Genomic DNA, 13,530 nt, shown 5'->3' with positions numbered 1-13,530 from the left:
ACATTAATTGGTTAGTCTAATGAATTATATTAGGTTCTTTTTTTAACTTTTATTTATTTTACCTTGTTTCCCCGAAAATAAGACCTCGATGGACCTTCAGCTCTAATGCATCTTTTGGAGCAAAAATTAATATAAGACCCGGTCTTATTTTAGTATACTATTTTGTACTAAAATAAGACCGGGGCTTATATAAGACTGGGTATAATATAATATAATACCAGGTATAATATAATATAATATAATATAATATAATATAATATAATATAATATATAACCTTATAATACCTTGTTTTCAGTATAATATAGTACCAGGTCTTATATAATATAGTATAATACAATATAATATAATATAATATAATATAATATAATATAATATAATATATGATCTTATAATATCTTGTTTTTGGGGAAACACGGTGTGTTTTTTTAGGACCCATCAGCTCCAAGTGAAGTAATTTCAATCTGGTGGAGGGTGCAGCTCACACTAGCCCATGAGGGGATCGAACCGGGAACCATGGTGTTACGAACATCATGCTCTAACCAACTGAGCTAACAGGTCGCCCCTGGGTTTACTTATGTTTTTGTTTTTGCTTTTTTTGTAAAGTTAAAACAAACTCACATTCCTTGTATTTATCATATACTATATTATGCAAGGACCTAAGAACACTTTCTCTTTATTTCCCCCTTGCTATATATTTTACTTGTATATATAGTAATAACCACACAAGAAACTTTGGTTAATTGACCTTTTTATTTTAAAGAAATGGCACTCCATATCTAATAATGTTTGCTGCCTTAAAGTCTACTTGGTCAATATTAAAATAGTTAAAATAGTGATTTTTGCATGTGTATCTTTTTCTATCCTTTTGTTTTCAATTTTTCTGTGTATTCTTATATTTAAGATGTGTCTCTTAGAAGCAACGCATACACAATTAAAATTTGGGGGGGAGATCTTTACATTTTAATTGGTGCATTTATTCCATTTACATTTAATGTAATTAGTCATATATTTGGATTTGAATGTACTCTTTTACTCTTTGCTTTCTATATGTCTCACCTGTTCTATCTTCCTTTTATCAGATTTATTGCCTTCTCTATGATTATTTTCTATTGTTATGTTTCCTTTTCTATTTACATGTTTGTTTTACCTTCTTTTACCATTCTATTGGAGTTAACCTGGAGATTTCAACATGTATACTTGACTTATGAAAATCTATTAGAAAGTACTATTTTTTACCACTTTTCAAACAATGCAAGGGCCGTAGAATACTTGAATGAAATACATTTAACATCTTCCCAACTTTGTTGTCGAACTTTAAACTCTATATGTATTTAAAACACCATGAGATACTAATTATTGTTTTGTTATAGTCAATTTTCATTCAGATTTGCCTAAATATTTACCGTTCCCCCTTTTTTTGTTAGTTTGCTAGAGTGGCTAACAGAACTCTGCAAAACAGTTTACTTATTATATTACCAGTTTATTACAAAGGATACTAAAGGATATGAATGAACAGGCAGATTAAGTGATACATAGGGCAAGGTCTGGAAGAGTCTTGAGTATAGGAGCTCCTGTATTCATGGAGTTGGGGTACACCACCCTCCCAACACATAGATGTGTTCAGCCACCTGGAAGCTCTCCATACCTTGTACTTTTGGGATTTTTGTGGAGGTTTGTTTCATCATGTAGACATGATTGCTCATTAACTCATTGCCAGGCCCCCTTTCCTTTCCAGAGGATGGAGATGAGGCTGAAAGTTTCAAGCTTTTAATCAAGACTTAGTCTTTATGGTGACCAGTTCCCCATCCTGAAGCTATTCAGAAGCCCACAAAGAGTTGCTTCATCAGAACCAAAGACATTCATATCATCCAGGAAATTCCAAGGGATTTAGGAGCTGTGTTTCAGAAATTGGGGTCACAGACCAAATGTTACAACAAAAGATGATCATGATACTCTTACCACTTAGAAAATCATATGGGTTTTAAGAGCTCTGTGCCAGGAATCGGGGGCAGAGTCCACTATATATTTTCTATTATTTCACACACTATTAATCAGAATCTATTTAAACTTAGTTCAAAGCTTAATGTTCCCTGACCCACCCAGCCAACATATTTGCAAATCTATGCAAAGGCCCCCAGTCAAACCAAATCTTCTCAGGGATAGTTTCCTTCTTTCCAATTTCCCCATCCTCCTTCTCTTCCTTCTTGTTCCTTCTCCTTTTTTGCCATGATCTAATATAATACAGTCTTGCCTGAATGTATTTGGTTTTGGGATAGAGAATAGGGGCAGACTTACGTAGTTCTGGATCAACCCTACTTTGAGGCTATTAGCTCTTTCAATCTGCAGCTTATTGTGAGAAATGTCTCCTATAAAACTCCCACTGAAAGCTCTGGGCTTGAGTTATGTCTTTCCTCGATGCCATTTAACCAAACTTATGTGTGCTACTGTTGGCAAATGCTCACAGTGCATTAATAATAACTTTAGTCCTCAGTTTACCCCCAGATTTTAGCTTTGAACTTTTTCGAAGGTTTTTAATACTTTTAAGGTGGTGTTTTTGCTTATTTTATCTAACATTTTTAGTAATATTCAGTAGGAGAATTACTCTGAATAATTTAGTCTGCCATTATCAGAAAACTTTGGTCATTTCTTTAGTGTTATATTCTAGTTCATAATCTTTTTTTTTATCAGCTGTATCTAATTGGCTGTTTATACTTGTATATAAAGTTTAAAATTTTTGTTTTAAAGCAATGGCATTTTACTGGTTTTTTAAAAATTTTTATTGTTATTTATTTTTTTGGGGGGAGCAGGGAAGGGGAACAGAACTTTATTGGTGAACAGTTTGTACTTCCAGGATTTTTTCCAAGTCAAGTTGTTGTCTTTTCAATTGTAGTTTTGGAGGGCACAACTCAGCTCCAGGTCCAGTTGCCGTTGTTAGTTGCAGGGGGCGCAGCCCACCATCCTTTGCAGTAGTGGAGGAGTCGAACCGGCAACCTTGTGGTTGAGAGCCCACTGGCCCATGTGGGAATTGGACCGGCAGCCTTCGGCATTAGGAGCATGGAGCTCCAACCACCTGAGCCATCGGGCCAGCCCTAAAGTTTTAAATTTTTAATTGTTACGTTTTTTTAATTTTAGAAGCTCTGTTAGGTTCTCCTACAATTCTGCCTGATAATTTTATCATATTTTTTGTTCCTTAGTTGTATCTTCCTTTTATTTCTCTGAGCATAAACATGTTTTATATTCCATATCTGATTATTCCAGTATCTGAGGTCTTTGTAAGTCTAAGTTGAATTATGCTTTCTGATATTTGGCTGACTTTTATTCTTGTTGGTTTATATATCGTGTTTTGTGATTTTAAACTACAGGCTCATGTTAATTGGAACATGGGAGTTCTCTGAAGACTAGTAAATTAAGATGTGTTTTTCCAGGGAGTATTTGCATTTGTGTTTTAAGGGTTTTTGAAGCACTGGCACACCAAGATACTTTTTGAGGGTTTTATTTTTTTTTTCCAGGCCATCCTTATAATATGAATTTCCTCTAAATCTATCTTAAAGCCCTTTTGGCCATGGATTATCTAGAGGGACTTTTCCACCCTTACATTTATATCCAAGACTGAGACTTGAAAGTTTCCTGTTTCTTTGCATATATGGTCTTTTCTAGTTCTCCCTCTTACTGGGAATATCACCCTTTGGGGTTCCTTCCTTTTTTTGTGGATGATCTCTAGTATGTTTCCTTGTGCTGCACTGTCCCCAGGTTTCATCTTGTCCCTTATGTACAGAGAGCTTCAAAGCCAAAGTTGGCGGTGGCATGCATTAGCATATACCCCTGGGTAGTATCTACTTTCAGGACTCACCTGTTTCTCTGAATTTGACCTTTCTCTTCTTTAACCTTAGGTTATTTTTCTTATTGTCATACTACCTCAGTGTCCATTGAAAAGACTTTTTTAAGCCTTTATCCAACGTACTTAAGGATTTTGTCCTGAGAAGCCTCTTCAGGTTATCTCATCTGCCCATTGCCCTAATATTTATCATGTCATTTTTAATGTTTCTTTTATAGGATTCAGTTTAGCTGCTTTTAAAAGAAACAAGAGGAAACTAGAGCTGGCAGAAAGGGTGGAAACAGATTTCATTCAACTAAAGAAAAGAAGACAATCAAGTGAAAAGGTCAGGAGGTATTTGAAATATCAGTCATTAATGTGTCATAATGGTATCTTCAATCTGGAGTTTGAGATATAAGCTTTAACATAGTGTGATCCAGTAGAAATATAATGCATGCCACATACGTACTTTTAAGTTTTCTAGTAGTTACATTAAAGAAAGTAAAAAGAAACAGGTAAAATGAATTTTAATAATTTATTTAAACCAATGAATCCAAACTATCATTTAAAAAATATAACAAATGAAAAAAATTATTAGCGAGCTATTAAACTTTCTTTTTTTGTATTAAGTCTTCCAAGCCAGTGTGTATTTTATCCTTGCAGCACACATCTCAATTATGACACTGAATTTTTATTGGAAATATTTGGTCTGTATTTGTATTTCATAAAAATAACAGTTGAAAAAGTAGTTTACGTAAGAAGTTATTCCAAATGTACTTAAAACTTTCCAATAAATGAATAGAATATATATTAAAATTAAAATTAATTAAAATTTAGTAAAATTAAAAATTTAGTATCTCATTTACCCTTACTGTGTTTTAAGTGTTCAATAGCTATATGTGGTTGATAGCTACTGTTTGGAGCCTTGTAGTTTCAGACAGTGATTCTTAACATGGCTGTTCAGGGGTGGAGTGTGTTATAAGGAAATGTATATATTGAATTCATGTAGGTTTTTTTTATACATTTTAATTACATGTCTCTGTTTCTCATTGTTACACATTCTTTGTTTGCATTTCACGCATTAGTATGCCAGCATGAGTCCATGTGTGGCATTTCTTAGGTGTTTGGGGGTAGAAAGAAGTTGGAAACCACAACATTCTTGCTCAGTCTATGGCTGGAAGGTTCATTAGCATACAGTTCGTGATGGGTGTCTCATGTTATAGTCATTGGATGTGCTTTGGAATTTCAATATTCTTCATTGATTAGTCCTTCTTTGATTGCTTATATATTGGTTCATGCTTTCTATCAGTTTTATATGGTTTACTCATATATAAATACGTAATAAATCATCTTTCATAATGACAGATATTTTCCTAGTATGTTGACACATTGGAGAATTAATCAAACATTTTGGTTCAAATCTTTTTATTTTTCTTCCAGAGAAGAGTAGGAAGTTAGGAGGAAAATGAACATTTTAATAAGTAGATCTTGGTGAAAGTGAATAATAGTGTGGTTGTGTTTCTTGGGTTTTTGCATCCCTTGTGATGTCTGAGTGCCAAATTTAGGATCTTTGTCCTTTAAAAAAGACATGATAAAATTTGCATGCAGTGAGCAATTTAGTCATTTTTATAAATGTATATACCCATGTAACCCGTATACCTATCAAGATGTAGGACATTCTGGTTTCTTTGTATTTCCTCCCAGCCAATCTCCACCTTCTATAGACAACCACTTCTCTGAGTTTTATCACCACAGATGTTTAGTCTTGCTCTCCAACTTTATATAATTTGAATTATACAAAATGTTCTCTTTTCTGTTTGGTTTCTTTCACAAAATGTTTTTGAGACATTGTATGATATCACTCTTTGTATGATTTTTTTATTACTGAGTAATATTGCCTATTATGAATATATTGTGATTTCTTTTTTTTTTCTTTAAGGAGGGCACAGCTCACAGTGGCCCATGTGGGGATTAAACCGGCAACCTTGGTGTTATTAGCACCACGCTCTAACCAACTGAGCTAACCAGCCACTCCCACTACTGTGATTTCTTTATGCGTTCACCTGTTGATAGACATTTAGGTTGTTTTAGGTTTTTACTACTATGAATAAAGCTGCTATGAACATTCTTAAATACAGACATATACATATATACATATATATATATATAGCATATGTAGTAGATATACATATATATATAGTAGACATACATATATATATAGTAGTATATATATATATATAGTAGACATTAGGTTAGGACTTTTATGTATAGAAATATCAGATGATTTGATAGAGAATATCTTCAACTTGTTTTATTCAGAAGATTAATCTTTATTCAGAAAATATTTATTAAGCAGCTACTCTTGGTACTGATCTGGGTAGTAAGAAAACAATGGTGAACAAGATGGAGGAAATTCATGCTCTAATAAAACTTTACATTTTAGTGGATAGAGACAGAAACATATAAACATATAATTAAAAGTAAGAAAGTTACTATGTTTGGTAACTTATGAAGAAAAATGATGTGATATAGAGTAACTTAGATGTAAGAGATGGAAGAAAGTCTCAAAGGAAGAGTCCTTTAGTTAGGGTGATCAAGAGAGGCATCTCTGAGGGTGTATAACATTTGAGGAGACGTCTGAAAAATAAGAAGTGAGTTTATGCAGTCAGTGGAAGAGTGTTGAGGGTGAATGAAATGGTGGGGATTTGGCATATTAGAGGAATGCGGAAGAGGCTCAGTGTGCCTAAAGCAGAGTGGGCAAGGAGGAAATGGTATGAGATGAAGCTGGAGAGGTAGGTAGTTGCTGGCTCCTTTAAAATCTGGTAGATCATGGCAAGAAGTTTCAATTATATTTCATGAATAATGAATAGTCATTGAAGAGTTAAAAGCAGAGATGCAATGCCATCTCATTTACATTTTACGAAGTTCTCTTGGGCTGTTATATGGAGAATGGATTGAAGAGGGAGGTGAGAATAGAAGGAGACTAGTTATGATGTTATTACAGCTGGGTGATGATGGCAGCTTGGACTGTAGATGTTGGGGATGGAGATGGAGAGAGGTGCATATGTCTAGGATATATTTTGAGAGTTTCTGGAAAGACAGGAGTTATTGATGCCTTAGATATTGGTAAGTAAGAGAAAGAAATTGAAGCTTTTAGCTTTAGCAATTGAGTATTGCCATTTACTGACACAAGAAGGTTTGGAGAAGGTATGGCTTCATGGTGATAGAGGTGAGAAGTGGAAATCAAGAACTTTCTTAGTCCATGTACCCTTAATGGACACAGAATACCCAGTGCTTTCCATTTTCACCATAAGACATATCACCTGATGCCAGCAGCACCCAAAAACTCCCATGTTAATAGACCATCTTTTAGTCTGTCATATTCCTTTGCTCCTTTCAGTTGAATTGTATGCCACCAAGAGCCTCATTATGCTAATTATTTTTATCATTTTAATTCTACAATTCAGTAAGTCTCATATACACTAATGAATATTGAGTTTAAAAATAGTTATACATTTTAAAACAGAGTTGAAAATTAATTTGAAAAAGTAGAATTGGTTTATAAAAAATTGCTATAGAATTAAGTATGAGCAAGCCAGTTATAAGAGATCGAAAGCAGTCGTAAAAATCTAGAAGCAGTCTACATTCAGTGTGCATGTTAGTGTCTTTATGTGCTTGTTCTATTTTAGATAAAGTGAAACTTGAAATCATAGGACAATTCAGTGTGTTATAAATTATGCAAGAAGGATGATATGGAACATTTATTTGTGGGCCCACATTCAAAGAAAAGGCTTTGGTCTCATATGAAAAGATTGGCTAACGAATGAACCTTTGTGTTTTAAGTAAAAGAAAATGTTTAAGGTAGGTGTCTTTTTTTTTTTATCCTCTGCTTCACCCAGAGAATTTTCAACTTTTGAAAATTTCAACTAACCACTTATTATACTGGTTGAAAGAATTTCAAATAAAAAGCTTTCCATGGCAAGATGAAAGATTAACTATGGAGTTGGTTACATGGGTCTGAAGCTCATGGGTATGTCAGGAGGGAGATTCCCATTTGGAAATTATTGGCATATAATTTGGATGAGCTGACTTATGAGACAGAGTAGACAGAGGTCTGCAGTCGAACCCTAGGCCAGTTCAACATGTACAAGTTGGGTGGAGAAAGCAGCAAATGAGAAAGAACTGAGGCAGAGGTACAAGCAGGAGAGTGTCTAGGAAGCCAAGAGGAGAGTGTTTCAGTCAGTCATCATCTGGCTCGAGTGCTGCTGAGACAATCAGCTAAGAGGAAAGGCCTGGCTATTGAATTTAGCACGTGGACACTGTGCACCTGGATAAGGACCGTTTCTATGGATACAACTGATTGTAGAGTGGGTTGATCAGGGAGAACAAGGGCACAGGTAACTCTTTTGAGAAATTTTCCGTGGAATGGTGAGAGAGAGAAGGGGTCAAGAGGTATACCATTGCCAGTTACTCCTGTGAATTCAGTGAGTAATTTAACATATGAAGTTTCAGTTTTCTTTTGGAATGCAAATAGTGATAATTCTGCCCTCTAGCCGGGCTGTGCGAGGAACAAAAGTGGTAATGGATGTTCGGGTGTTTAGTGGCTATCACTGTCTGACATCGTCGTCTTTGCCAGTGTAGCCTTCATCTTTAAAGTCACTCAGCCTGAAGAACAAAAGAAAACAAAAACTGCTAAAATAGAACAAGCACATAAAGACACTAACATGTACTCTGCATGTAGAATGCTTCTAGATTTTTATGACTGCTTCCAATCTTTTATAACTGGCTTGCTTATACTTAATTCTATAGCAGTTTTTTATAAACCAACTCTACTTTTTCAAATTAGTTTTCAACTTTCTTAGTTAGTTACCCTGGGTGGAATCTTGTAATGGACAAAGGGAGGGCGGTAAGGGAGGGAGGGAGCAGTGGGTGGAAGGGTTGAATTCAGGCATGATTCAAATGGAGCAATTTAGACATCTTAGATAAAAGAAAACTTTTTTATATTTAGAATATTTGAACTTTAATATGTACAAAGCCCTATGTTGACATGGGCCTGCAAACATGACGAGGATCCAGTCCCTTGACTATAGATGCTGGCTAGAGGCTTTGTTTAATAGATGTTTGCTGTATAAACTTGGTAGGCCTTGTCTCTATAGTAAGGATAATAAAACATGCTCCCACAAAGAAAAGACCACCAGATAATGAATCAATCGGGCAGAAAATTATAATTCTTAAGAGGCAGTATAGTAATTTTTAGAAATATGACAGGAAAGGACAAATAGCTATTTTCTAAATCAACCTGTATTTAGTTTATTTCTCCCTGTCGTGTGTGAGTAGTTTCAGCATAGTTTTGGTCAGCCAGCATTGACTCAGGCCTGGTACTACTGTTTGTTGTGGCCAGTTAAAAGAAGCTGTGAGTCGGATGTGTAAATATAATAACAAAAATATTTAGTAACTTTCCTAGTGTTCACATTTTTGGTTCATGTTGAAGAAGATGAATATTGTCTTGAAAGAAATATCCAGTTAGGCTAAGTCAATACTTTGAAACCTGAAAGTAAAGCAGATCAAGTTAGAAATTTTTGTTGCAGTTTTATTTCTTGTTTTTCTTTGAAAAAATGATTGTAGGGACATTATAACAGTAATAATAGAAATCAAAATTAAAGCAAGAAAAATATTTAATAAGCTTGCTATCTCAATAAAGAAGAGTGCTTTTGTTTTCCCTACTCCTTGACATTTACATTTGACTTAGTTTAAAATAAGAATGGCTAATCCATGGGACACTTTTGACTGTGGCTTAGGAAATGCATATTTGTCCCCCTGCTTCCAGTCTTTCTGCCACATAATAAAAAAGTTTGGAGTTGGTCGGTTGCTGTTGTTAGCTTATATTTCCAATGATGCCAGGGCCAACATATCTGGGATTCTCTTGGGCCTTTCTCTCATGCCTTTTGCCTTATGGATGTAATATGGTTCTAAAATTTTTAGATGTCACATCTGCATTCAAGGTGAGAAGAAGGCGAAAGACTGTGGAGGGTGGGAGTGGGGAGACTAGTACCAGATGTATCTTTCATTTTTTATCTGGCATACAAAAGTTTTCCAAAGTCTCCCTCAATAGGCTTCTCCTTAGTTATTTTTTGCGGGGGAGGGCAGAGAGAAGGCGGTAGTGGAGAAGGGGCACAATTTGGTCACATGGGTATACCTCGCTGCAAGGGAGCCTGGGAAAGAAATAGAGTGGATTGTTTTAATTACTATCTCATAGCTTATGGCTTGCTGCTGGACACGTTGTCTTCCCAAACAAAATATAGTTTTGTTGTCAAAGGAGAAGGAATTGTTATTAGGTAGGTGTGCAGTGTGCAGCATAAACTGAGAAAGTTCTTTTTCATCTACCTCCCCACACTTAGTATGTCCCTTGTTACTGCAAACTGGTATTGGGTTAAGCAGCTAATCTACACATAAATCAAATAAAAACACATTTTGTCTTGACTTTCAGGATATATGGATTTTAAGATAAAATGTGAAAAAATAAGGAATACAAATTCTTATTAATTGTTGTTCTTAGTAATTGGCATTTCTGTTTCACCTGTACTTATTTTTTGTGACGTAGAGGGAAGATATGCTGGAGAAGGAAAAGATTACTACTTAATTACAGTATTGTGTAATATAAAAATAGTAGTTGTTTACTCTCTGCTCCGCACCCCTCTCTGGGTGGACCCACCTCTTCTGGATTTTTCTTTTACTCCTTTGTTTCCCTAGTGGTGTACAGAGTCCATACTTTGTATGGTAGTACTGGACCATAAAGATGACTGGACAAGCTGCAATTGTGGAAAGAGGTCTTAATGGCATAAAATTACTCTTGTTTCATGACCTTTATTTGGCAAAACATTTTAAAACTCTTATTGTTGGTTATAAATGCATAGAGAATTAAAGTGTTTTATTTCTGTGTGAAAAAGCTTATCAAGAGTAATCTGAACCATGCTTGCTTTCTTGTCATATAACTTAAGATATGGAGTGAGCATTTTTTTATGTCATGGTGAATTGTCCTACTCCTTTTTAATTTTGAATTATCTTTCAACATTTTATCCTTTGCACTTTCCATTTTATGCAATATCTCCCAGAGTTTCCTTAATGTCAAGTTTTTTTGCCAGTGTCACTTCCTCTGGGACATCTTCATCCCTTTTGTCACAACTACTCTTATTTATGTTGATACTTTTGTCTTCACTAAGTTCCCCTGAGTGTTGGTCTAGAGTCTCTTAAATGGTAGCACTGTTGAACATACCCACTGTCAACCATTTCTTCTATAACTTCATATATTTTTTATAGAATTTCACTTCCAATATTAGTTTTGTTTTTTTGCTTCACTTTAATCTTTGTAGGCCAGTTCCCTCTTTTGATTATCAATTTTTGTAAAACGTCTTGTGGATTTTTCACTGGGAGACAAGGAGGCAGACAGCTACACGCTTTGCTGTCTGTGCACTGTGACCCATCCCTGAGACTTTGAAAGAAATGACATGATTGGTTACTGATCATGATGAGCATTTGATGCTTCTGTAGTGATCTGTGAACTGAAAAGCTAGCAGTGAAGTTTGTACTTTATGCAGTTACTCACAGTTCCTGTACCATGGTAATGAAATTTGAACCATGTTATTGAGGGACTAGTATTATTTAATTAAACTGTGCTAACTAAAATTCATATGTATTGGAATTAGGCAAGGTGAGCACTGGGTTTCTGCAAGGGAGCCTGAACTATTTGTCCTGTGGAGTTTCCTGCAACCTGGAGTTTTGCTGATCACATACATATTCATGATGCAGTTCAGCATGTTCCTCTGTCTTCTGTAATTCCTACACATTGGTGTCTGGATCTCCCCTGGTACTACTGCCATGGACTCTCATTGTTGTTAGAATATATATCAGTAATTCTTGTGGTATACTAGTATGTGGTGAAGTGATGACATCTTTTAAATTTATTTTTTTGCATTGTTTTGATACAAAAAGAAAACGATAGTTGTATTGGTATTAATCTTCATCATATTTGAATAAGGAAACCTTTCTTTTGGAATGAAGTGGTTAACTCATGGACTGACCAAATGCTGTTCTTGGCTTATGCCACTGGATTGACTGAGTTCTACAAAGAGGAGATGCTGACATTGGGGAAACAAACAGACTCAATGCACGCCATAATCTAGATTTCATAAATATCAGTTTCAAACAACTAGCCCTGGATATTACTGGAAGGGACTCTTTTATTCTTAGAGTATTAAAAGAGGTTGGGGGTATTGTTTGATCTCAACATTTTTGATGTTTCAAGCCTTTTTTTTTTTCTCTTCATTTTTCACAAGCATATTGTTGAAATAGTTTCCATGTCTTTTTTCTTTAATAACAGATTTTACAGTTTGAATGTACATAGAATTCTTTGCCTCCTCCCACCACTTTTACGAAGTAATTTAAGTTTTCAATTAATTTCATTGGTTTTTAGGTAAAGCAGTTCTTGTATAAGTTAGTGAAATGAAAGATAATCAGACCTTGTCCATTGTGTGAATATCTTTCATTCTTTAATTTCTAATGAACAAGTTTAGAAAATTTTACAATGCTTTATACAATGTTGTGTGTTCAAAACGACTCTAAAGAGATGCTACAACTTTTAATTTTGTGTTCTTTAGTCACCACATAGGGACATCAAATTGGCCACATGTTTCAGAAAGGAAATGTTGGGCCTTGCTTTGTGTGCTTCATATAAATATATTCTATTCTTTTGAAGTATATTGTGGGTAACATTTTTCCCTTTTATCCACCATCTTGAAATTATTATGTAAACGCTTAACTGTATCATACTAAATCACTGTATTTTTTGGGTGAGAGGTAGGTTAAGATCAAAGAAAATAAATGCACGGAAAACAACATGTTTTTCTCAGATTGTTCTATCTGTACTTGTGTACATGTCTGTACATTGTGAGTGCAGGGAAAGGAGTAATTAGTCTCATAGAAATTTTACTTAATCTGGAGTTTTGTCATGTTTCTCAAGAAAATGGTTAATGTATAGATATATGAGTAAACAGAAGTAAGAAATTTCTTTGACCTTTACATAAAGAAATATACTTTATATGTTTAAGTGTTTTCATAAAACTGAAAATTCATCCCGTCAAGTGATTATCTTCTGTTTGAAATCATTTCTTTGAATTGTAAGTAACATTTAAACAATTACATCTGCCTCACCTAAGACTATTTTGATTATTGAATAATCCTATAGGATTTACATTAAATATGTAGGTAGGTCAGTGACTTAAATAAATGTATTACTAGATTACCACCACCTCATGCATTTAGGTAGGTTATGGAGCCTGACGATCAGCATTCCTTTGTAGTATAACTTCATGGGAATTCTTTAAGTGTCTCTGGTTTTCAGTACTTTATGTCAATTCATCAATTATCTAAATTCAGAACTTTCAACCCTTGATCGCTAGGCAATTGCGGTATTTCCCCCGTTTCAGAAAATCTTCTAAGTTCTCATATAAAGATTCAATAGCTAGTAGGTTGGGTTTCTTCCCAATGTTCCTTAAACCCATACTAAGCTATGCCTTAAATATATACTGAGTCTTAAAATTGTAAGTGAGATAAGACTGAGGCAATATTGAGCAGTTAAAAAAAATCTTAACTGCTCTTTTTATTTTGTAATGGAAGTAACCTGTGGTTTACCAGGAGACTTGTTATAATTTAATATCAG

The 13,530-nt window shown here is 34.6% G+C and overlaps 1 protein-coding gene across 5 annotated transcripts in view; it reads left to right on the top strand.

Moving 5' to 3' along the window:
- The window catches only part of TASP1 (taspase 1), a 245,179-nt gene that overhangs the window by 78,391 nt on the left and 153,258 nt on the right, over positions 1–13,530 (top strand). For all 5 annotated transcript variants that reach the window (XR_004421841.1, XM_033095350.1, XM_033095348.1 and 2 more), the window contains one exon: positions 4,055–4,161. Coding sequence is in view for 4 of the 5 variants with exons in the window: in XM_033095350.1 (XP_032951241.1) it covers positions 4,055–4,161 (107 nt within the window). In the remaining variant the exon portion in view is untranslated. The remainder of the gene's footprint in view (positions 1–4,054; positions 4,162–13,530) is intronic.

Source organism: Rhinolophus ferrumequinum, chromosome 23 (genome assembly GCF_004115265.2).
Source record: "Rhinolophus ferrumequinum isolate MPI-CBG mRhiFer1 chromosome 23, mRhiFer1_v1.p, whole genome shotgun sequence".
Classification (NCBI taxonomy): domain Eukaryota; kingdom Metazoa; phylum Chordata; class Mammalia; order Chiroptera; family Rhinolophidae; genus Rhinolophus; species Rhinolophus ferrumequinum.
The sequence above is the reverse complement of the archived record's forward strand: the minus strand, read 5'-3'. Positions and strand labels throughout refer to the sequence as shown.